A 25,238-nucleotide genomic window follows, 5' to 3' on the forward strand; every position below is an offset into this window, starting at 1 on the left:
TAATGTGTCCCCCCAAGCTAGATGTGTGTGTATGAGATACTGTTTTGATTTTGTTTTGTTTTGTCTTGTTTTAAATTTGCACTTCTTTAATTGTTTGCACTATTATTGCATTGTATTATAATTGTTTAACTATTGTAAAGCACACTGAGTTTGCCCTGTACATGAAATGTGCTTAAAACTGTAAATAAAATTGAATTGAAGCTGGATTAATCAGTTTGTACAATAATGTAAGACAGGAAATAAAGAAGCTTGTTTAAGTTCAGGAAGTAGTGGAGCTGTGCATATAGAGCCGATTGGGACAAAGTTACCCTGATATGATACAGAAACATGATTTCTATTTTATTTCTAATCAGCCATCCAGTGTTTTTCTCTATTTCTCTATTTTGACATCCATAAACTCAGCCAACTCTTCAAACCTGCATACAAACATACACATAAAGGCATCCATGGGTTTGTCTGACGTAACGTAAACTCAGTGTAAGCAACGAAACACAACAGAAAAACTATCCAAAACCAAACTATTCCTTTAACCCAGAGGTACTGTACTGATTTAAAACCACAACAATAACGACGACAACAACGACAACAAGGCTTGAAAACCATGAACTGAACTCGTACATCTGATCTGTTCTCTTCTTACTGGAGATTTTAAAAAAAAAACGAGGGATCAAACTGTCCATAAAGTGAGTTTTTATAGCCGATATCAAGCTGCTCTGGGCCGTGCTTGCTTGGTCTTCTTGACAATCCCTTCTTCTTGTGTTCCCTCGACCTTCACAGCCTTCCTGAGGAGGTTCGGGACAAAACTTTAAAAAAAAATGAAATAAAATAAAATAAAAACAGGTACATGAGGACGACGCCACTCAAGCAAGGAGGAGGGGGAGAGAGAAAATAAAATAAAATAAAATTACAGTCCTTGTTTCCTTCAAGAGTTTGGTCTTTCAGATGTGAAATACAATGGAACATTTCAACAAGCTTTAAAAATAACCAAATGCAAAAAAAAAAAAAATCAAACATCAATAACCAAATGCAAATCAAATACAATAAGGTTTTTTTTTTGTTGTTTTTGTTTTTTGAAAAGTGTGCTGCGAGGCTTGTTCATCCATAGATTTGGAGATGATTAAAGTGCGTGTTGGTCACTGTCAAAAAAAACTGTCCAGTGAAAAACGTTTGTTCTCTCCGTCACATCGCAGAAAGGAGGAGGAGGAGGAAGAGGAGGAGGAGGAGGCTCAAATAAGATGTTTATGGTGTGATTATCTTCATCATCCCTCTTTCCTTTCCACGACTGTTCCTCTGTTTCCATTTCTCGCCGATCTGAGGTCTGTTTTCTCCAAAAAAATCTGGAGCGATGCACCTTGAGACACTGCAAAAAAGTCCATCTGCACAGCTCGTTGCATCTGGCAGCGAGCCTTAAAACTAAAAAAAAAAAAAAAGTATAGTATATCAGTTTCCAAATCAGCCAGAAATGTCTTAACAAAGGAAGAATTATTCCTTCGAGCATGGATTGGCTGCACCGGAAACAAGAGGGAAAGATTTAAAACCCAGCGCTCCCATCCGGAGCGTCGTTGAGATGGATTTTTTTGCAGTATAAGAAAAAAAATATTATGCTGGTTCTGGGCATCATGGAAACAGTCGACACACAGCGCCGCGGCTAGATGGAGTAGGTGGAGCTCTCCGACTGCTGGCGGATGTAGCACTGAAAGCTCTTGTCTCCAATCGGATGCTCCCTGTGGGAAACAAAGGAAGAGATATTGTGTTTATTTGTTGGCACCAGAAGAGAAATACAACACTGGAGTTGGAGGGAAGTCAAGATTATTATTGTTTGATGAACAAAGCAGGTCCCAAAAAACTGACTGAGGGGAAAATACAGGAAACAGTTCAGTCCCAGTTTCAGTTTGGAGTTGTTTGAAATGATAAAAATGCAGCTTTTAATCTCCAACACACTTTGCACATGTTAAATTAATACCAGGCGATTGTGTGAACTGTGCCACTGCTCCACCTGCTGGTCGCTCAGAGTTTAACTAGAGGCGCACAGCTCTCAGCCTCCATTGCACCATATGTACGTATATATAGGAAAAAATTAAGAGACCGCCGCAAAAATTGTTCTTAATGAATCAGCTTCTCTACATGTTTAGCAGCCGTTCGATTCCTGCGTCTTTAACTCCAACACAAGCACAGCTCACTGTACCTAATGAGGAACTGATGAGGTGAACACATGAACCAAATCATATTTAATGAACATTATAAAAACCACTGCTGCGTTTAAAAATAGAGGTTATTCCACCACTGTTGATTTCTGAACTCTTCCTAAATTATAAAATTAGTGTTGTGTTGTTTAAAAATGATGATTAACTTGTTTTCTTTGCATCATTATTATTATTCAAGGTCTGAAAACACTGGAACTTCTTTGTTATTTTGACCAATTGCCATTTTCTGCAAATAAATAACAATATTTCTGTTTCAAATTTGGGATGTTGTCAGTAGTTTATGGAATAAAACAAAAGTGTTTCTTAATTTTTCCCATTATATATAATATAGTTTCTTTTCCTAGTATAGTTATCATTGCATCATCCTCCAGGTGAATCTATACATGCTCATCCACTCATACACAATCATTTTACACTTATACATACTCATAATCTTATTTAGACTCTTTTTGTTATAATAAGGCACTTGTATTTCTATTTCTTTCTTTTTGTTGTTGTTGTTGCTGAATTGTTTTTGAATCTTTGTGTATTTTTCGGGGTGGTATTTTGTATAAGCCCATATACAGGGTTTTTAACCTCTGCCACACTTACTATTCCTGTTTCATTTCTGTTTTTGTAATTGTCCTTGATTTTTATGGTGCAAAAAAACAAAGAAACATAATCTAAAACTACATAATAACTGTAGTTACAAGCAGTGATCAACAATAAAACCACATACTGGCTGCCTATCTTTGTCTTCTTGAACTTGTCCCGCTTGTACTTGGTGTGCTGCTGCTCCAGCGTCTGCACAGCTGAGACGATCTGCTTCAGGGTTTTGTAGGTCTCCTGCGGGTCGTCGATGACGAAGCTGGAGTACTCCTCCTGTTCAGGCCCGTCGTACACAGACTTACTGCCACAGGCCTCTGCAGGGGGGGGGGGCAGAGTGAGAATCAAGACAAATAACACACCAGCCTCTTCACAAACATGTAAAAACACTCTTGTCACCTGTTCTGGGAAGAGGTAAGAGTCATAATTGAAAAGATTGTTTGGCACAGCACAGCAGCTCACAAGAACAACCCTTGAATCTATGTGTGTCTCAGTTTGTGGAGTAATACTGTGGAATGGTTTGGCTGAAAACATTAGAAATAGTCAAAGCCTAAATTTAAACAACAGATGTTTGATTTGTACAGTAGGGGAGATGGGGGTGGTTAAATAAATAAATATAGGACAAATGTAGAGAGGACTGTTGAGGGAGTAAGCAATGTTTTATTTTTGTTTTGTTTTTTGTTTGTTTTTTACGTATTTATTTGTTGTCATGTGTCTTTATGTGTCTATATGTATGTAAACGGGGGATGGAAATTTAAAAGCTATGCTTCTTCCATCCCCTTTTCAGGCCAGGTGTTGTTGTTTTCTAGCTGTGCTGTTGCTGTATTGGTATGTTGGTGTCTGTTGTTTGTTTTGTCTGGTTGCTGTGGTCTGGTTTGAAATAAACAAAAAAAAAATGTAATTGCATTATTATAGAAAAAGACTCATAAACCAAGAACCACTCAATGGTTAAGACAGATGTTATCAAGTCTACCATCAGAAAGAATAACTTACATACTAAAGGCTAAACAGCATAGAATATACTATATGGAGGCCCTTCATTGATTAAGGACTCAGATTTAACAGACGATCAAATGAAATGAAATTTTTCTCAAATATCCGTAATCTTTCATTATATCACTTAATAAGACTCCACTATACTCTACTTTATGAGTCAGTGAACAAGTAGAAACATTTAAACATTTGCAAAAAAAACAAAAAACATCTGGAACATATGTGTGGTGAGGTTTTATTTGATTTTTATTTTTGAGAAGTTCTAGCTCCGAATGAAAAAGAAAATGTGTGAATTTTAGGAAAATTAAGAAAAAAATATTCATATAAAATTAAATCAAAGCCCAGATAACACATAACTACACTTGTATGTAGTTGTTAGACCCACTGCAGGTTGATTTTTAATTTAAATTTTTCTCTCTATCATCTGTTTAAATAACAGGAGAAGCATGTTGTTTGGTGTCTCTATTGTTTTGTTGTATGTGATGTTTTCATCATAATAAGGCAGCTAACCTATGTTGTATGACATGTTGCAGGAATGTCAAAGACTGTATTTCTTTTTGCTGCCTAAAACTCAAATAAAGATATTGTGGAGAAAAACAACAACAAAAAAACCCTTGCTGGGGTCTGACCTTGCATCTTGATCAGTTTGGTCATGTATGTGCTGAACAGGGAGTAAATCCTCTCCGTCTCTCTGTCTCCGTCCACGTCCAGCTGGATGTTTGCTGGCAGGCCGCTGCAAACAGAGGGAACACGGGGAAATAAATAAGAGAGAGAGAGAGCGTGGAAAACAAAAAAAAAGGAAATAAAAAGATCAAACGGCTTCGAGCGGCTCGTACCCGGTGCAGGGCGTGCAGCCGGGGGCCGCGTCCGCCGACATCTTGCAGCAGAGCCAGTGGCCGTTGAGGTAGGCTGACGGGTGGTAGGTGCTCAGGCGTTTGCGGTTGCATTGGCTGACTTTGGTCAGGATGTCGATCCAGTCGCGCGCCTCCACGCAGTTGTTGGCCTGGATGTAGAGCGCCCGCTCCGGCTGGATCACCTGGAACATCTGGAGGAGGGAGGAGGAGGAGAAGGAGAAGGAGAAGGAGAAGGAGAAGAATTCAATTCAATTCAAATCAAATTTATGCATATAGCACCATATCATGCAGAAGCAGTTCAGAGTGCTTTACATATAGGACAACATATTAAAAGTAAACAGCAATAGATACTAAGATACACATAAGTTCATACACACAAAGACATTTAAAGGGATAGTTCACCCAAAATTCAAATTTCACTCTTAATTATCTACTCATCCTCATGTTGACTAAGAGCTGTGAGAAGTTTCAGAGTTCTCCGTTCCTTCTCTGAGTTACGGGGAGGAGGGGTCTGCGCAGCAGTATTTGTCCATATAATGGTTGTGAATGGATACCAACTTTCTTTGTCCAAAAAGACACACCAAAAAAGATCCAAATACCTCCATACTGCTCGTCTGTAATGTCCCTCTTGTATTGAAGCCCCGACATGAGAAATTGTTCCGACACAGAAAGAGCAGTGAACCGAGACATTGGGAGCTTCTGCTACAAACAAGCTTAAAATATAGACTTATTTAATTTTTTTCAGAACAATTTCTCATGTTGGGGCTTCAATACAAGAGGGACATTGCACACGAGCAGTATGGAGGCATTTGGATGTTTTTTGGTGTGTCTTTTTGGATGAAGAAAGTTGGTATCCAATCACAACCATTATATGGACAAATACTGCTGCACAGACCCCCCCGTAACTCAGAGAAGGTACGGAGGACTCTGAAACTTCTCACAGCTCTTAGTTGACATGAGGGTGAGTAGATAATGGGTGAAATTTGAATTTTGGGTGAACTATCCCTTTAAGGAAATGCACAGCTAAACAGAAAAGTCTTAAGTTTGGCTTTGAAGGAGCAGCACAGCGTCGGAGCATTTCTGAGATCATGTGGTAGACTATCACTATTCCACTCTTTAGGTGCATAGATGTAGATGCTGAAGGCCATGTCACCTGATTTGGTAAAGGCTCTGGGCACATGGAGGAGATCTCTACACTATTGTGAGCTGATAACAGGTCTGATAGATACTGTGGAGCGAGACCATTAAGTGCTTTGTAGACCAGACGGAGTATTTTAAATCGAATTCTGAAGACAACAGGTAGCCAGCGAAGGTTGCGGAGGATTGGAGTTATGTGGTCTGATCTTTTTGTCATGGTTAGAAGAGGGAGGAATGTAAAATATTTGCAGCAGAGATCTGAGGCAAAATGTTCAAAACCAAAACCAAAGAGTTTGTGGGAAGCTGCCTGGAGAGTGGGCAACTTACATTTTTCATCTTGAAAGACTCTTCCTCCAGCCGCTCCACAGCCAGGATGTTCTCTATGGGAATGCTGCACAGAGCGCCCTCACCTGGAGCGAAGAGGAAACACATCAGACTTGGGAAAATATCAAGGCTCAAGGTTCAAGGTTACTCTCTATGGTCATTGTTTATACCAAAATAAAGAACACATACACAATGTAATTATATTGCACTGTATGGTTAAAAAGGGCTCAGCCGTAGAACAATAATAAAATAAAAGGATAACAGTAAGATAGAACAGCATTAACACACACAAACTAACATACAGCCACATCTATGTGAAATAAAATAGATAAATAGTGTACTCAGTGCTGCACCAGCAAAAAAATATGGTTGCACATTGTTATTTTGTTTTTGCAGAATTTATGATGGATGAAGAAGCCTCATTTTTATTTTTACTCACTTTGTTTTCCTATTTTTTGCAATTTTTGCTCATTTAAAATTTGCTGAAATATCTATCATGTGTTCCTGTTTGCAGTTCACCCTGAAGGTGCAGACATTTATCACCTTAATTAGCTTCATACTGACTAAATTTAAAGGCGGTAACTCTGGAACAACAAAGTCCTGTCATGTCTCAGGGGATTTATGAAAGTTTACTTGCAATGGACATCAGAGATAATGAGACTTTCCTTCAAGAAAACCTGGAAATAATATCATGTTTACAGTTTGTAATTAGATTTGATTCATGTAGACCATATTGGTAACCTGTAGCTTTTCACCGACATGCATCAGTCCCATCAATTCTCTTTTGTACTCACATGCATCACCAATTATTTCTCACATTTGTAAAGTTTCCTGTTTTTTTCCTCTGTTATTGCAGTTTATTTAAAGTTTCTGCAGCTCATCTCTTTCCCTTTGTTCACTGCGGTGTTGGGAAAAAGGAAAAAAAAAATGTATCGCCTGTTCAGCAGCTTAATCTTCACCACATGTGCTGGATGTACAAAGTGTTCGAGCTAAATGTACATTCAGCAGATTCTCTCTCAGCGTCTCTCCCCTCCCTGCTGCTCCTGACACAAACACACAAACACACAACACAAAACAATGCACAACGATCAGATGAGGAGGAAACCTTTCAGCTTACCTTTTGTTTTGTGGTAGGTAAACTCGTGGTTGGTGAGACGAAACCATCTCTTTTTGAAGTTCTTCATCCCAAAGCGGTTCCTCCCCTGAGCTCTCTTTATCATGAATCTGAGAGAACAATAGAAAAGAGGAAGAAAAAAAACCAAAAAAAACAATGTAAACCTCCACAACTGAGCTCATGTGTCACAGAAACGCTTTAATATTCGACAATATTTGACTTTCTATGGCACAATGCATCCATTATTTATATCTTTACATGTGCACTATGTAAATGCATAAGAGAATAAATCAATGACTTTAACTGAAACAACTTGTAAACCACAGATTTCATTCTGGTTAAAGGAATCCTGTGCAGTCAGTTTTCATTTATCATTCCAGTTTCATGCTTGCAGTTCCTTGAATTCATCGCTGCTGTACTTGTAAAAACAAACAGACTTCAGTACAGCTCTCATAGATTTCACAGTCTATGAGTCAAAGAGGAGGTCGGTCGGCAGAGTAAAGGCACTGCAAGGTGTTTTTTACATATTTTACCCCATTTCCTTTAAAAAAAGAAGTGATGAATTATAATTTATTGCCAAATCATTCATAAGATTATAGACTGATCCAAACAGCCACTGGTTCCTGTTTTCCTTTAGCAAACTATTATGAAAATCATCAATGAGACAGCTCATCAATCAGACTTGAGATTAAATGTATATAAAAATGTGGTGTAGGAGGATCTGACCCTCTGAAATTGATTTTACTGCAAAACATTAGAGCTCAATTAATCAATCACTGAAAGATGCTCAGCAATTATCTTTAATCTTTGGTTTCTGGACTTTTAAAGAAATTCAACTGGACTTTAGGAAACTCAAATGTGCAGTTCATATAATAAAAATAATATTAAAAAAGATGAATTAATGATGAAAGAAAATCACATAAAACCTTTAAATGAAATCGATGTTCATCTTCATATCTGCATGTTTTTTAAAGTCTGGGTTTCATTTTCTGGCAGCAACCGAAAATTTAATACGTAACTGATTGCTGCAGCATCTTTGCCGAATAAATAAATGAATACAGGTGCATCTCAATAAATTAGAATATCATGGAAAAGTTCATTTATTTCAGTCGTTCAATTCAAAAAGTGAAACTAACACTTGATATAGATCCATGACACACAGACTGAAATATTCCATGTCGTAATGATTAAGGCTTACATGAAAACCCAAAATTCAGTATCTTAAAAAGCAACAACTTTTCCATGATATTCTAATTTATTGAGATGCACCTGTAAATACACACTAATTATTATTATCTACATCAAGAAGCTTCCAATCCTTTAATGTAAATTCTCTCACCCTTAATGAAATAAGTGGAACCAGTGGTTTTGGAAATCGTTTGACGGAGGCAGTGAGGTACGACATGTAAAACCACCGACATCACGGCCCTTTACAGGAGACTAAACATCAGAGTCTTTGGTCCATAGATCAGATGAAACATGAGGAACCAGGGGTTTTAAAACACCAGCGTTACTGCTGCTGCTGCTGCTGCTGCTGCTCCCACAGGAAGTCTACTAAACTACGACAACCACGACTACAACTCCTCTCACATTACAGTACAGAGCCAAGAAAGTGCTGGTTTCACATCTGCCATAACACCTGGAGCTGAGCTGGAGACTCTAATGTGGTGGTGGTGGTGGTGGTGCGTTCACAGTCACAGGGTTGTTTGAGTGGTTGTTTGAGTGGTTGGTGGTTATTAAAGGTCAGGGAACGGGCAGATATGAAATCCCAGAAATGTTTGTACAGTAACCAACCCCCTGCTGTCACTGTCACACCAAGCATGTCTGGCATGGCGAGGAGCGAGGAGGGGGGAGGGCGAGGAGCTCAACTGTTGTTCATGTGACGCCTCCTATAAAGTGAGCAGGCTTTAAAGGGATACGCCAACCACTTTTTTTCGTGTCTTGCCTCACTCCAGAGTCCATGACCAGCAGATAGACACCATCCTTTCGACTGTGCGTGCAGTAACGAGGGAGATACAGCCAGAGCTGGCGCACCGCTAATTAGCTTAGCTCAAACGCTGGAAGTGTATAGGTAGCGTTAGCCTGCCTCCTACCCGAGCCAAAATCAGCAGTCAGAAGCTGATTTCATTTTAGCTCTAAACTCTGTAAATATATCACTTTATCGACATTTCAATCATTTTTAGGTGAGAAAGTAGCCGTTTAGATCAGCAGTGTGTCGTTAATTTGTCTAAATACCAGCTGTTTACAATTTTGTTCGGGCGAATTCGGCGCTACTCAAGCTAGCCGTTGTGACCAACGCACTTCCGGTTACTTTCACAAAATAAAATACCCGTTGCTCTTTACTTACAGAAAACCATGACGACGATAGAATTTGTGCTTTTACTTAACCTACCCTCGATGTAGCTAGCTTGAACCAAAATAAACCGTCTTTGCTTGAACCCTCCGTTTTGACCGATCTCGCCCCGTTAGCGGCATTTGACCGCTCAAGATGCCTTACCGGAGAGTTTTGTCAGCTCTGAGACGAAGATCAGCCCGCCGGTTTCCATTTAGAGTTGCTGAAGAGTTTCTCTGATGACTTTAGGTGGAGGCAGGCTAACACTACCAGTGTTGTTTTTGGCAGGCATTTTAGATTTAGTCTTAGTCTTAGTCTTTTTGACGAAAATACTTATTAGTTTTAGTCAATTTTAGTCATTCCTATATGTGATAGTTTTAGTCTAGTTTTAGTCGACGAAAACTCAACAAGGTTTTCGTCTAGTTTTAGTCAGTTTCAGTAAAAAAAAAAAAAAAGTCTTTCAACAGATTAATTCAATAAAGGAATTGTTTTACACATAATGTTTCCACCCAATGCCAAATACTTTATGGTCTAAGGATTATGCATTAGCCTACACACAGATAAAGTGGTAACAGTAGTGCATTCAGTTTTTTTTCTGATGGAGTGACGGCAGGTGTGTTGAGCAGAATGTGCGCTGCATGCCAGGTGGTGGGCATAACCACACAAGGATGCAGCAGTGTTGCAGACACTTGTTGATTTTAATGGACAGATTACACGCACAATAAGCAGAAATGTCGTGCATTTGAACGTCTGACCACCCGTCAGCGCCGCGGAGCGGCTGCACCGCACTGACCGAGGTCACCAGAGCAGCGGATCACTACCTGCTGCTCTCTGCCGCTCTGATACAAGCACCGGGCGGCGGCGCACCGCGGCTCGTCTCAGCAGCGTTGTTCTGTTGTTGACGGAGCCGTTGCTAAATCGTGTGACGCTTAGAGTAATGACAATCCATAATATGGAATGTAGAGGCGATCACAGCCCGACCACTAACATTTACGTCCGTTCTCGTCTCGTCAACGAAAACTCACACACGTCTCGTCATGTTTTCGTCATCAGAGAGCCATGTTCGTCTCGTCACCGTCTCGTTATCGTCAAGAAAAAAAGGGGCGTCAACGAAAATATTTCGTCATCGTCATCGTTAACGAAAACAACACTGAACACTACCGATGCACTTCCAGCTCTGGAGCTAAGCTAATTAGCGGTGCGCCAGCTCTGTCCGTATCTCCCTTGTTACTGCACGCACAGTCGAAAGGATGTTGTCTATCTGCTTGTCGTGGACTCGGGAGTGAGGCAAGACATGAAAAAAAAATGTTGGCATATCCCTTTAAGGTCGACACTTTACTTTATATCATCATCATCATCGGATCCCTAGAGACGACAGACGGTCGCTCCATTTTAAAGTCGTTTACGTACAAATTATAAATAAATAGATATAAAGTAAAGTGCAGCAGCATCTGTAAAAGTGCACGATGCTGGTGGGAGAGAAAAATGGCCGGCTTGGTTTTGGAGTGGAGGGGGGGTTACGGTGCATACACACACAATAGGGGTGGAGGGGGGGCAGTGGGGGGTCACAAGGGCAAAGCCTTTATCATTATTATTATTATCATACGGAGAAGCTCTTACCTGCCCTTCGTGCCTTTTGACCCCTTCCCATCAACCCTCTTTATAGTGAGTTTTACACTCCTACGCCCGGTAGCAGAAACAGAAGAGGGTGGGGAAGGGGTTGGTGAGCAACGACCTGGCACAACTACTATCACCTGGAAACCCTGCTCCCACTTTATTTATTTATTTTTTTGTATTTTTTCTTACAGCCTCAGACGGTTGAAATATCGGTCCAAACAACTGCAGCCCATGTGTTGTCAGAGGAGATGTGTGTTTCTACACTGCAAAAACTCAAAATCTTTCCAAGAATATCTGTCTTATTGCTTGTCAAAATGTCTAATTTCTAGTCAAAACTCATCTCTTTCCACTTAAAATAATAATTTTTAAAGATCATTTTCGCTTGTTTCAAACAAATTTTCACTTGAAATAAGTAGAAAAAGCTGCAAGTGAAAGCAAGTTTTTTGTGCTTGTACTAATAAGGAAGAAAAACTTACTCTACTATCAGATTTTTCTACTTATTTCAAGTGAAATATGCTTGAAAGAAGTAAAAAGTGTCTAAAAATAAGCTACTTTTTATGTGATGAGTCTTATTTTAAAGTATAATGAGATTTGTTTTGACTAGAAATAAGACAAATATTCTTGGTAAGTTTTTTGAGTTTTTGCAGTGTAATGCAACTGGGCGCCAAAATGGGGTGGGGGGTGTCATAGATGTGCAGCTGTTTGACTAAAACAAGATTGATACCACTCTCACTCTGATTATCTCCAGTTTAGCATCGAGACTGGATATGAGGGAGGGGGGAGGTGGAAACAGCTGGAGTAGAGAGTTAGCGATGATTTTGGATTATATTTCAGTTCTCAGTATCAAAGTAAAAGGCGTCTTCGCACATCTGTTTTTTACATCTGTGTGGGACTAGGATCAGCTGATCCTGACTTGTTTATGACGAGAGGAATCCTTGCACGAATATTTTTATTTATAGCAACGTTTCAGTCATAGGCAAAAAACACTGAGCAGAGAGAAGAAGTCATCTTTAAATAGGCAGTGGCCTCCAATCACGTTAATTATGGAAAATAATAAACATATAAGAAAAAAACCCAAGAAAAATCATCAGATATGTTTTCTTGTATGTTTATTAATTTTCAGAAGGTCCTATGACAGAAAAGTTGCTATAATTAAAAAATATTCGTAAGTCACGCAGTGTGTGGGATTTCTCTGAACACCTGCACTGCAAAAACAACCCGCTAAAAAAAGGAAGAAAATTACTTAATGCAAGTGAAATGATCTGTCTAGGGTTCCTACACATTTAAAATGTCCAAATCCCATACTTTTTCCAGACTTCTATGTAAAAAAAATCGAATAATTTGTGATATTTGAGTAAATAGATGTGCATAATATAAAAAAAATCATGTAATTAATCGTTTGTTTTCATTATTCTGAATGTGTATGCCATTATGTCACCAAATAATTTCCAGGAGATTGTAGCTAGGTGCAATCGCGCATACAAAATAATTAACCCAAATAACTTCAGATAAGACTTTTTATCGCACAATAATTTCCATTTTCCATACTTTTCCAGACCTAGAGATGTACAGTATAAAACCAAATTCCTTAATTTTCCATACTTGTGTAGGAAACCCTGTCTGTCTAAGCAAGTCCAGTAATTTTACTCAGCAAGAAATCTCAAAATGGTTCAAAATTGGTTCATAATCAGCTCTTGTTAGTGTTCAAAGGTTCGAAACAAGTAAACAAGAAAACAAGAAAACTGGTTTATCACAGGGCCAGACATGTGGGTATCGAACCCAGAACCTTCTTTCCGTCAGGCGACACAGTACAAACCACTGTATATCTTTAAATCCTGGCAAACACAGAATATAATCTGCAGTATGATGATGTCTCCAATATGAGCAGTTTCTTCCACTTAGACGCTAAATGTTTATGCAAAAGTACATGAACGCAGCACGAGCGAAGCAGCTGCTCTTTATATTTACTGAACAGACAGTAATTATTATCAATCTTCCATCACAAAGTGAATATTTCTCAAAACCTAAAACTATTCTGGAAACTTCTGCGTCCATAATCGGCTCAACCAAGACAAGTGGTGTAATTAGCAGTAAACAAAAATCTGACTGATTTTGTGGTGAGAGCTGATGCCAATCTTTAAATTACCGTTCCATAATTTCTCTAATTTAATACAATACCGTCCATATGGTACTGACAGTTTTATATATTTTAGTTTCCTGTAGGTTTTTTTGCACAGTAGGTTGGTACCTTACCCTTCTTTGAGCATGATCGGCGTCTCAATACTCTTCTGATCCCATTTGCCAGATGTGGAGATCAGGTCCAGGAACTGTGGAGATGAAAAAATATCTCCTCAGTCTTATTTTATACATCTTTATACAAGACAAAGAGAAACTGATCCACAAAGTGCAAACAATGTATTCATTCACTGTTACAAGGAAAGAGAGAGAGAGAAAAAAAGAAGCTGAACCACTCACGTTCTTCACAGCGTCGGCATATTTCTGCTCGTTGAAGTAGTCGTAAAACGCAGCCATGTAAGACTCTTTGAAATTGGCCTTAAAGGAATTAAAGGGAGAAAATCAGACGGTTGTGGTTTAATTTACGGGTTTAGATTTTAAAACAAAAAACAAAGGAAGTCTAGTTTTATTACAGGAATGAAAATAGAAAAAAAAAACACTTTGAAACTCACAGATTTTGACTTTGCGAGACTTCCCAGGGTCTGGATGGTTTTGGAGATGAGGGTCAGAGTTCGTGAAGTGGCCGGATCCTAGAGACACGAGAGGACATGATATAAAATAAAAAAATTAAAAATACAATTATGAGATCGGATTAACTAATGGGACCTTTCGGAGCGTAAAAAATGAACGGTGTTCAATCGATAGAAGATAATTACTTTCTGATCCGCCAGTCGTTATGCCTTGGATTACACACAAATGTTGTTTAAAGGCTTAAATGATATTTTTTCATGTCTAGAGTTTGATCGTTTATTGAGCCATTGTTCAGTTAAATGCTGTTGAGAATGGAGCATGGATCTATGATGATATAATACATCCATGATCCACAGCGATTCAACTCTCTGTATAAAACGGAAAGATGAAATGCAGTGATCTGATTGGTTGTTAACCGTGGTATAATGAGCATATACCACGGCTACTATTTTAAAGCCTTATCACAGCGTAAGCTATCACTCCCCGTCAGGCACGTATGGCGTTGTAGTCGGTAGCAAAAGACAGTCTGTGTTGTTTTTTAACGACGTTAGACTAAATTAGTTTAATTCAAACATTTGAGGTTAACTTTCACCTCCGGGGAGGGTTAACAATGGTAGAGTGGATTGAGCAGTTCACCTGGAAAAAAAAGCAGAGGAAAAGACGACATGCAGAGCTAACATTTTTTTCACAGTGGGGCTATTTTATTGGATAATGTATTTCTGGTTGAATAAAAACTATGTGGTATAATAAGCGTATACCACAGCCTGGCCATATGATATACTGTATTGCTTAAACATGCCCTGACTTATAACGATTTCCCCTCTTTCTATGCTTTTATCCTCCTGCCCTTGGAAAAAGGCGGTGAAGTGGAGCAGAGAGATCTCCATGTCTGTTGCAGAGTTCAATCAATCGCGGGTGGTGACGTAAATCATTCGCGTCGAGAGCACAAAGCGGCACACACAAAACCTAACATTATCAAAATTCTTCTCGCTAAATTGTCGTCTTCTTTGCGTGAAAAATTATCTTTAAATATCACAATCCATGGCACCAGAAAATAATTTTTATCTACTAGTGATAATTTTTTGCTTTTGAGGACCCAGGTACCGGAAACTCTCTATAACAGCGACCTGTGTGTGTGTGTGTGTGTGTGTGTGTGTGTGTGTGTGTAGGCTACAAGTCGTTTATCAGTTTACACACAGGGTAAACTGAGCGTTTCTTCTCCTGTGTGTACTGTTCACAACACTAATGGCTCCTGGAATAAAACCAAACTCGTCTCTGTTTGTTGTACATGCAGCCGGTTCAACACATTATCTCTGAGTATGTACACAGGACATCGGGCGTCGGGGTCATATGCAGCTGCTGCCATCTTTGTTGTTTTGCCCATAATGCTGAGCTGAGGGCGGCTCGCTGTGTCCTTTCAGATAAACATAACAGAGTTCCTGTGAACTTCATGTAGATTTTCTGCTTCTTGTTTGTTAATATGTTGTTTTTTTTAATATGTATATAAATCAGACTCACTGGATGATGCGGCCGCAGGTGGAACAGGTTCGGGGAGAGGATGGCCGGAGCGAAGAAACGCAGGAAGATGAAGCTGCTCACTGCTGTGTATCGGACGTCTTGGTCGACTAAAGAGCAGAAAAGACAAAAACATTAAGCAGAAGCAGAGGAAGAAACCTGCTTTAACCCATTTATATCACAGATATTAAACACACAAGCCAGTCTAGAAGAAGACAAGTGAATTTGGCGATTTTCTATCATCTTCTTTGTAAAGAGCTGCACAATATTTTCCTTTAGAAAGATAAAAACAGATACTAAAGAGATCAGAAAAGCTGCATTTTATCAGGATACCTGTGGCTTTAAACATTTATTTGACACATATATTGTACATAATTAATAATAATAACAAATAAATTGTCAGTTTTTGAAGCCAATATGCACTTCCTTTATATTTTTCTTTATAAATTTATATTATATTATAGTTTTTTTTTAGGAAAAGTGTGTGACTGGATATGAGCTATAATAAATTGATGTTGTCTAAAGGAGCTGCAGCACAAATTTCATTGCCATATTTCAAATGTATTTACAGATCGCCCCTTTTAGATGAGCAGCCATCTCGTTTTGTATTGTATTGTATCTTATTCTGTCGTCGGTGTTTTTTTTGCAGAAATAAAAGTGTCTTGTGATGTCATGTGGGATGAGCCAAAACATTTTTTTTATCATACAGTATATTATATATATACACGCCCAAAAAAAGTCACACGCTCTAATATTTCGTTAGACCGCCTTTAGCTTTGATTACAGCATCGTTTCGATAAGCTGCTGCACTGTCACAACATTTATTTCCATCCAGAGTTGCATTAATTTTTCGCCAAGATCTTGTATTGATGATGGGAGAGTTATTTTATTTTAAAATTAGTCCGGAGCCCCATAAATGAACATTGAAAAAAACGATAGATTCTTGAACAAAAACAAATATAAACGTCCAACATGCTGCAGTTGGGAGTATGTTGAGAGATATTATGACTGGAGATGCCCTTTAATGATGCATTGGACACAGTTCTTAACCCAATTTTAATAGTCTTAGCAATCTCATTGGATGTTTTTATTAGTTTGATGCCAATAATTTGACCCTTCTGAAACAGATTAATATCTAAAATGAGAAGCTAGAGTAAAATAACTTGTTGCCATGCAGTGATTATCCAATGGGAGACTCTGACCTATTAGCTTAGTTAAATTTTGGACGGGCAGTGTGTAACACCATCCTGCTGCTCAGCTGTGCCTGCAGCGCCCTGCGTCAGCCAACAGGAGGCAGCACAGCATCTGACACCGAGTGCACACACACACACACACACACACACACACTCTCCACCCGGCATCAGACGACCAGTAATAAGTGTGTAGGAGGCTTAAGTGGTTTCAGTTTTGACACAAATAGCAGAGCAACAAAAGCCGCTCTGTGATCCCCGGGCGTCCTTGGACATCTCGCACATCTTGTTCTTTATTGTCTGTTTCCTGTTCTTTATTATCAGTGGTGGTTTGCTTCCCCACCACCACCACCACCACCAACAACCCTTCCTCTCTCTCCCTCTCTCTCTCTCTCTCTCTGTCTTTTTTCATTCATCAGGATGTGCGTTACCTTGGAAACGGGTGGCAGCGGACTCTCTCAGAGAGAAGAAGATGTCACACATGACGGTGGGACAGCGCACGCCGGAGGTGGTGATGACGTTGAAGATGCGGTCGACGTAGTGACGAAGGTTTTCCTGATGAGGAGGAAGAGGAGGGAGGAGGAGGAGGTGGGAGGAAGAGGAAGAGGAGGAGGGGGAGAAGAGGAGGAAGAGGAGGAGGGGGAGGTGTCAGATAACAGAGGCAAAAACAAACATGAACATACCAACACACAAACATCTGACTCAGCATCCAACTCACCCTGTTCGTGTCCAGGTTCTCCGACTCCTTGAGTTTGTCCGGGTTGATTTCACAGGATTTGTGTTCTGTGCAGATCTGTGAAATAGATTCATAAAAAGGAGTTCAGTAGGAATTTTATTTTCTCCCCCAAAAAAACTTATAGAAAGAAAGAAAGGGTAACACTTTATTTTAAGGGGTCCTTGTTCCTGTGTATCTACCTAATTAATTACAGTGTAATTACCTATGTAACCGTATGTAATAACATGTACTTACATTGTAAATACATAGTGTATTTTGGTGTACTTACAGGTCCTTGTTACACTTGTAATAAGAAATGCCAAAGTGGCCTCTCTCTTTGCACAAGCATTTCTTATTACAAGTGTAACAAGGACCTGTAAGTACACCAAAATACACTATGTATTTACAATGTAAGTACATGTTATTACATACGGTTACATAGGTAATTACACTGTAATTAATTAGGTAGATACACAGGAACAAGGACCCCTTAAAATAAAGTGTTACCAAAGAAAGAAAGAAACAGAGATTTCATTCACATGCAAAGTGCCTCAGTACCTCATCTATGATCGGTTTGAGTGTGACTTGCAGATAGTGCATTCCCGCCAGCTTCATGGTCTCATCGATGCACTTGGAAGTCAGGGAGTTTCCCCGGAAAATGGTGTTTGGATCCCTGCAGCACGGAGAAGGAAGGAGGGAGGGAGAGAGAGAGAGAGGAAAGGAGGAAGGGAGGAGGAGGAGGAGGAAACACAAATTAAAACCACAGCTCGAGTCTCAAAATGAGAGCCTGTCAAAATCAATGAAAGACACGACTTTTCTGTTCTGACAGTCGTCTTTTCTTTTTTCCTGCTGTGAATTATATCACAGCAGGAAATACACTTTATAAAAAAGTTCACATTCAACCTAATGACCCACTTCCTAGAGTCACTTTAATTATTAATCTCCACAAAAAATCCGACCGCAGTGAAACGTCTGCAACTACTTTAGCAGAGGGGGGAAAATAAAATAAAACAAACCACAACCATCCAGCTTATGTCAAAGATGTGTTTCACTTCGTTCTTATGTATTAAAAGATAAAGCTGCAGTGTCGGTCGGTGTCACTCACTGCGTGCGGTTGACTTCAGCGTGAGCGATGGCGCTGATGAAAGGCACGATCTTCCCGTAGTGGAGAAAGAGACGCACGAGGGGGATCGCCGCTTCCTGCTTCTCCCGACAAACCTCCCCCAGGATGTTGGCCGTGGACGCCGACACGGGCTGAAAGAAACACACAAAGAGGGTTTTAGGATTTATGATGATGAGTCGATGAGATGACGACGATGCTGCAGGAACTGGGAGGAAAGGAAAGGGGGAAAAAAAAGACGTAGGGGCTCCAACCTGTCGTACCTCGACGTTGGCGGAGAACAGCAGCAGGTCTCGGAGCGGGGTGTAATGCTCGGAGGGGAAGACGTGGTCCTCGGTGTAAACGATGTTCAGGCGCAGAGAGCCGAGCTCCTCCACCTTCACCGACTTCCCCCCGTTCTCGCGCGGCTGCAGAAAGTACCTGAGGGAGGAAATACAGAATAAAATACGTCATTAGTAGAAAATCCCATTCATAAAAATGTGCAGAAGTATCAAAATAAAAGTATTTATCATCCTGTGACTGGTACTTGAGTTTATCTTATATTATTAGATGGTTCATACTGATGCTACTGAAGGTAGAAACTTCAAAATAAAAGTCTATCACTCTGACTGGAGACTTTTTTTTGTCAAATATTTCATAATTTGGGCCTAAAACAGTTCTGTAATAAAAACATGTGAGGCGTTCAGAGGACGGTGCAACTGCAAACAACATGAATTAAACCTGACAAGGAAACACAACAACACACTGATTTATTTTGAAAGTCACTGACGGAATCTTCAACAATGTGTCATAGCCTACTCTTATTTTGAAAAGAATTAACTAGCAACTTTAGGTATTGAATTGAAATAACTTAAAGGGAAAGTTCAACATTTTGGCAAATTGGCCCATTGCCATAATCCCTATAGCTTTAGCAGTAGGTTCGTTACCTTTAATTGTCGGTGCAAGTTTTTTTTAGAACGGCGGAGCAGAGCCGTGAGCTGCTCAGAGCTACACTACGGAGGCTCATGGGATTTCTTGGTTTCCCTCATCAAACTCATCAAATACACAATCCAACACCTCCACAACACTCTGGTGGACAAGTTGTGACCTGCACATTCACCACGCTATGAGATAATAACAGAACGTTACCACACAGAGTTGTTTTAGAGGGAAATACGGTCGGGAAAAAGTCGGAAACAGTTTTTCATCAAGCAGTCTCTGCATTTCCCTCTAAAACAACTCTGTCTCGTAACATTCTGTTATTATCTCACAACTTGTCCACCAGAGCGTTTTGGAGTTGTTGGATTGTGTATTTGATGACTTTAAATATTTATGTCAGAAATGTGGTGAAGTAGACATTTAAAGCATCAAAAAACAGAAGAAAAAAGTACAAATAACTAAAATGAATGTCAGTTTAATCAGTCGTCTTCCTCTCACCATGCATCGTGGACCCCGGCCTGACCCAGGGCCCTCAGAGGAACCCGAACGCCGCCCAGGAACTCGTCACCAAACTTCAGGTTGCTGGCGTTCCACAGATCCACTCTGAAAAAACAAAACAAAACAAAACACAGGGAATAATGAAGTAAACACAAGAGAAAAAGAAGAAGAAGAATGAGTTCAGGACTGATCCTGAGTCGGTGTCTCACCTCAGCGCCAGTTTATCAACGTCCTCCTCTTCAACGTCAAACTGTCGCTTGGTGTAACTTAGCGGCCGCGTCACCTGTTGATGGAGATGGAGTAAATATTAAATCAATATTAAATTAATATTAAATCAACATTATGTAACAGGGAGAAAGGCTCCTGTCATTAACACAGCGCCCCCTGCTGGTCTGGTGTGATCTCACTATGTAACTCTGGTTTACGTCCTCTCATCAGGACATGTATCACTTTACGTCAGACTGAAGACATTGGACTCAGTGGAGCTTAATTTAGGATTTATATTTACGACAGTGATGAAAACGGGAATTACACTCTGCAACTGTAGGGGGAGCCAGGGAGCAAAGAACAATTCTTCTGCAGTGCAGCTTTAAATTGACCCGACTTGAAGAGTTGGGCTACATGAGACCGACCAGTTTGTGTTGTGGAAAATCAGAATTTCTTAAAGGGGAACGATTGTTTTTTTTTGTTTTTTTTCTCGCTGTTTTGGTCGCTTGGCCATGTGCATTTGTTTTTAATGAAGTCGGCGAGAAGGCAATCCATGGAGCGGTGGGTAAAATTATTTATTATATATGCTTTACGGTGTGCATATTTGTGTAGTCTTATCTGTCATACTGTAAACAAGAGATTATGGAAAAACGCTATTATTGTCAGAGAAATAATCACGGTATTACGATTATCACGATTATTATGCATTAATTACTTTCCCAACACTATGTTGTAGTCTAAATACGTCTAAATAATTACAAAGCTAATTATTTACACAAAATATTTTAAGTATCTATTAATAAAGGACCAGGGGAATTAATTGTCATCTTTACCAAGTGTTTAAGTTTATTTTAATCTTTTTTTTTTTTTTATTACAAATGACATGCAAACTTTTAAATTCCTACAGATTCAATGTTACATTAGGTAACTGGACCAGTATCTGTGCATTTACCTTTACTTTGGCGCACATGATGGTTCTGACATAATCTTTTTTGGAAAGTGACGGTATTTAGGAATCTTTGTGATAAATCAATTGTGGCGTTTAATACCGCAATTAATTGTGAAAGCAAGTAATACTCCAAAGCTGTTTAATTAGGGTAAAAATCTTTAAATATTTAATTAGTTTGTTGACATTAGTTGTTCTATTTCTAATTAGGCCACAATGAGTCAAATCCAACAGCTGAAGTGTCAGGGTCCAAAGATGAGAGAGAGAGAGAAAGAAGAGAAAAAGGTCTATATAATATATAAATATATATATGAAGACAACCACATGACAGAGATGTGATGGACGCCGAGCCGTGTGAGCACCACAGGGTCCGCTCAGGCCTGTTGTTGATGCGGCGGTCGGGAATAAATGAGACGATCTTGTCGGGACAGAAATCAATGGGCCAGATTGTTTTGGTGGTTCGTCTGAATCAATCATACTCTTGTCCCGCTGCGTTTCTGGAGGCCAGAGGGAGGAGCGACGGCAACAAAAATGTCCCGAGGAGCGGAGCTGCTGGTGCGCGAGGGGGTTAACGGGGGCACAGTGAAAAGGCGTGTTGTGCACCAAGTGTGTGAAGAACGATTTAGACATGTGAACTAATGAATATGAATTAGTATAAAACTGTGGTGTGTTTTTAAAAACATCATTTAATGACAGAAAGAAAAAAAAACAGGCTGCAAATGTGTGTGCGTGTGTTTTTCCTGTTGCTATTGTTACAGCAGTGGTGGGATGAGAGGGAGTCTATAAATATCATATAATCAGATTAATATTTACTAATTAAACAATGATACATGTTTATACTAATTCAATCTGAAACATTCGATATACAGAAAACAATTTCACAGGGTTTTACTTATCTGAATTTAACGGTAAGTTGATTTTACCATATTGAACCCTGTATATTTAGATATATAATACATTATAGCCATATGTAATACTATATTGTGACATATACATTACACATTCGCAGCCTGTTTTTTTTCTGTCATTTACATTCAATATATAGAAACAATTTCACAGGGTTTTACTTATCTGAATTTAACAGTAAGTTGATTTTACCACATTGAACCCTGTATATTTAGATATATAACATATTATAGCCATATAAAACAGCTTTATATTTACATTTGCCTGCTATTTTGACCAGTAAATGACAACTTAACTGCTTTATCTTTGTGAAAACCTTGAACAACATTATTTTAAAACCACCAAAGACAGTGCACAAGACTTTAAACCTGCAGCTTTTAACGTGACAAAACAAAACTTGTGATTAAATTCAGAGTTAATCTGGATCTTTACAAACATTAGTCAGGTTGGAGGTGGCTGAATCAGAGCCACAAAGTCCACGAAACCATGAGAAAGTTAAAGGTGTAACTCGACTAAAATAATAAGAGCTGTCAATCACGTGCAACACACACACACCCGTCACACACACACACACATGTTACTGCGCCGGCAGCGTGAGTGAAAACACCTGTGAGCGACTGATTCATATTGAATAAACTGTTTCTCTGTGGTCGGACATGAAGCCAAGAGGATGTAAAAACGTATGACTCCACTTCCCACATGTTGTCATGTCCCTGCGGACTGTGGTTTGTCAGTGTGTGTGTATGTGTGTGTGTGTGTGTGTGTGTGTGTGTGTGTGTGTGTGTGTGTGTGTGTGTGTGTGTGTGTGTGTGGGCGTCCGAGGGCCGAAGACAAGAGGGGGATGATACTTTTTATTTTCACATGATCGTCCACCCAGCAGCACAGATGTTTATGAGATGATCAACATGAGTTACATGTAGCTGCATCGTTCAGGTGTCCAACAGCTTTTACACCTTAAAGGGATAGTTCAACATCTTAGCAAATTGGCCCATTGCCATAATCCCTATAGTCATAGCAGTAGGTTCGTTACCTTTAATTGTCGGTGCAAGCTATTTTTAGAACGGCGGAGCAGAGCCGTGAGCTGCTCAGAGCTACGCTACGGAGGCTCATGGGATTTCTTGGTTTCCCTCATCAAACTCATCAAATACACAATCCAACAACTCCAAAACGCTCTGGTGGACAAGTTGTGACCTGCACATTCACCAGGCTATGAGATAATAACACAACGTTACCAGACAGAGTTGTTTTAGTTTAGTTTAGTTGTAGAGTTAAATACAGACTGCTTGCTGAAAAACTGCCCCCGACAGGAAGGCACGTCAGTGGTTTTGCATGAATTTCCCTCTAAAACAACTCAGTCTCGTCACGTTCTGTTATTATCTCATAGCGTGGTGAATGTGCAGGTCACAATTCGTCCACCAGAGCGTTGTGGAGTTGTTGGATTGTGTATTTGATGAGTTTGATGAGGGAAACCAATAAATCCCATGAGCCTCCGTAGCGTAGCTCTGAGCAGCTCGCGGCTCTGCTCCGCCGTTCTAAAGATAGCTTGCACTGACAATTAAAGCAGATATCAGCTTCACGGCCGTTTCGGCTAATGCTGCGTTCAAGGCAGGCTTTTGAAACCGTAAGTTACAGCTTCAAGTCACAACTACGACTTGGTAGCGTTCCAGGTAACCCGTAGCTCGTGTTTTTACCGTCCTGTTGTCTGTGAAAGTTCCCTATAACGGCCACTCGTAACTTCCGACCCGTGAACTCGTACCAGATCGAACTGGTATGACTTCACAGGAAGGAAAAACACAAAGTACGAGTTTCTTTGAACGCACCATGAGTTAGCAGCCCCCGCCCTTGTCAGGCATCAATTGGTCCTCGTGCTACGTCACCACATTCACGCGCATCCCTTGGCTGCACACACAGCCCTTCATGCCGTTCTCTCTCCTCATTGGATAACACTTGTATCCCACAAGGAAAATTTTCTCCTCGGGTTACAGCAGAGCAGAGTGACGGAGAGACTCGTGTTTAGGCTGAAATACTTCATGTAAGTGATTGCTGACGGAAAATAGGACTATTTAGGACTTATATTAACAAAAACATTCCACTGATATCTGCTTTAAAGGTAACAAACCTACTGCTATGACTATAGGGATTATGGCAATGGGCCAATTTGCCAAAATGTTGAACTAGCCCTTTAATGTCTAGTTAAATATTAAAATAAAATAAAATAAAAATAACCTTACCTCAAAGTAGAAAACCTCCTCAAACTGTGGGTTGTTGGTTTTCCTCTTCACCTTGGTCTTTTTGGCATCAGACCTGTGGTGTTGGAGGTTAAACACAGGTTAAACTCACTACACCTCTTCATTAAGAAAAGTTAAATAGGAAGTTAAAGGGATACTTCACCCAAAGTTTTGGGTGCTTTAATAAAAGTTAAACAGGAAGTTAAACACAAAGCTGTGGATGATGTGTGATATGTGAAAGTTAAAAAAAACCCGCAACAACCTTGAAGGTCCTAATAAAGACACGGCAGCGTAGGGGTCACATTGGCCGTTGACGATTGGAAGACCTTGGCACTCCAGCACTCTGTAAAACACACACAGACACAAACACACACACATTTGTTACACATGGACATGATGCTAATTATAAAGCAGCGTTATCCCTCTGTGTGTGATGTCATCGTCGCATCCCAGGGATCATCGTGTTAGAAAATAAAACGTGTTAAAAAAACAAAAACAGTTTAGCTGGGCTCGGTTTAATCAGAAGGGAAAATAACAGCAGGTTAAAGAGGAACAGGATAAAAGGATTCTCCACACACACACAGACACACACACACACACACACACACACACACACACACACACACACACACACACACGCACACACAGACACACACACACACACACAGACACACACAGACACACAAGTGAATCTCCCCCCTGACGACTCTTTAAGCTCCATTAAGCTTCATATTATCACTTAATCAAATGACTAATGTGCGAGGGTCAACAGTGAGAGCCGACACCCGGAGTAGCAGCTCTGCAAAGCTTTTAGCCTCTTTGACACACACACACAGACACACACAAAGACACACACACACACACACACACACACACACACACACACACACACACACACACACACACACGCACACACACAGAGGGAAAGGGAGTCTAACTGGTTTTAATCGGCAGCACCAGATTCAACCTGCCCCCACTCCTCCTGACTGTTTATGTTATTATGTCTATTTTGAATGTGTGTGAAGAAAAAGGGAACAAACAAGATACTGATTGTTAAAATTATATAAAAATTAAAAACATAGCTGTCAACCAGGGAAAAAAAAGGTTAAAATGATAGTAATTAATACGG

At 39.8% G+C, this 25,238-nt stretch overlaps 1 protein-coding gene across 2 annotated transcripts in view; it reads right to left on the bottom strand.

Annotated features, from left to right (window-relative positions):
* Nucleotides 1-1,536: 1,536 nt before the first annotated feature.
* rasa3 (RAS p21 protein activator 3) overlaps nucleotides 1,537-25,238 on the bottom strand; it is a 56,319-nt gene continuing 32,617 nt past the window's right edge. The window contains exons 6-24 of one of the 2 annotated variants that reach the window (XM_083993167.1): nucleotides 24,372-24,452; nucleotides 24,113-24,185; nucleotides 20,032-20,105; nucleotides 19,823-19,927; nucleotides 18,670-18,826; nucleotides 18,392-18,540; nucleotides 17,845-17,959; nucleotides 17,290-17,364; nucleotides 17,003-17,126; nucleotides 15,385-15,491; nucleotides 13,848-13,925; nucleotides 13,636-13,713; nucleotides 13,414-13,487; nucleotides 7,215-7,321; nucleotides 6,101-6,216; nucleotides 4,619-4,827; nucleotides 4,412-4,515; nucleotides 2,923-3,106; nucleotides 1,537-1,724 (exon numbers count right to left, since the gene is read on the bottom strand). In XM_083993167.1, coding sequence (XP_083849293.1) covers nucleotides 1,649-1,724; nucleotides 2,923-3,106; nucleotides 4,412-4,515; nucleotides 4,619-4,827; nucleotides 6,101-6,216; nucleotides 7,215-7,321; nucleotides 13,414-13,487; nucleotides 13,636-13,713; nucleotides 13,848-13,925; nucleotides 15,385-15,491; nucleotides 17,003-17,126; nucleotides 17,290-17,364; nucleotides 17,845-17,959; nucleotides 18,392-18,540; nucleotides 18,670-18,826; nucleotides 19,823-19,927; nucleotides 20,032-20,105; nucleotides 24,113-24,185; nucleotides 24,372-24,452 — 2,086 coding nt within the window. In that variant the 3' untranslated portion in view covers nucleotides 1,537-1,648. Of the gene's footprint in view, nucleotides 1,725-2,922; nucleotides 3,107-4,411; nucleotides 4,516-4,618; nucleotides 4,828-6,100; nucleotides 6,217-7,214; nucleotides 7,322-13,413; nucleotides 13,488-13,635; nucleotides 13,714-13,847; nucleotides 13,926-15,384; nucleotides 15,492-17,002; nucleotides 17,127-17,289; nucleotides 17,365-17,844; nucleotides 17,960-18,391; nucleotides 18,827-19,822; nucleotides 19,928-20,031; nucleotides 20,106-24,112; nucleotides 24,186-24,371; nucleotides 24,453-25,238 lie in introns of both variants that reach the window. The other variant, XM_083993166.1, reaches the window with a different exon arrangement.

Source organism: Trachurus trachurus, assembly GCF_905171665.1.
Source record: "Trachurus trachurus genome assembly, chromosome: 3".
Lineage (NCBI taxonomy): Eukaryota > Metazoa > Chordata > Actinopteri > Carangiformes > Carangidae > Trachurus > Trachurus trachurus.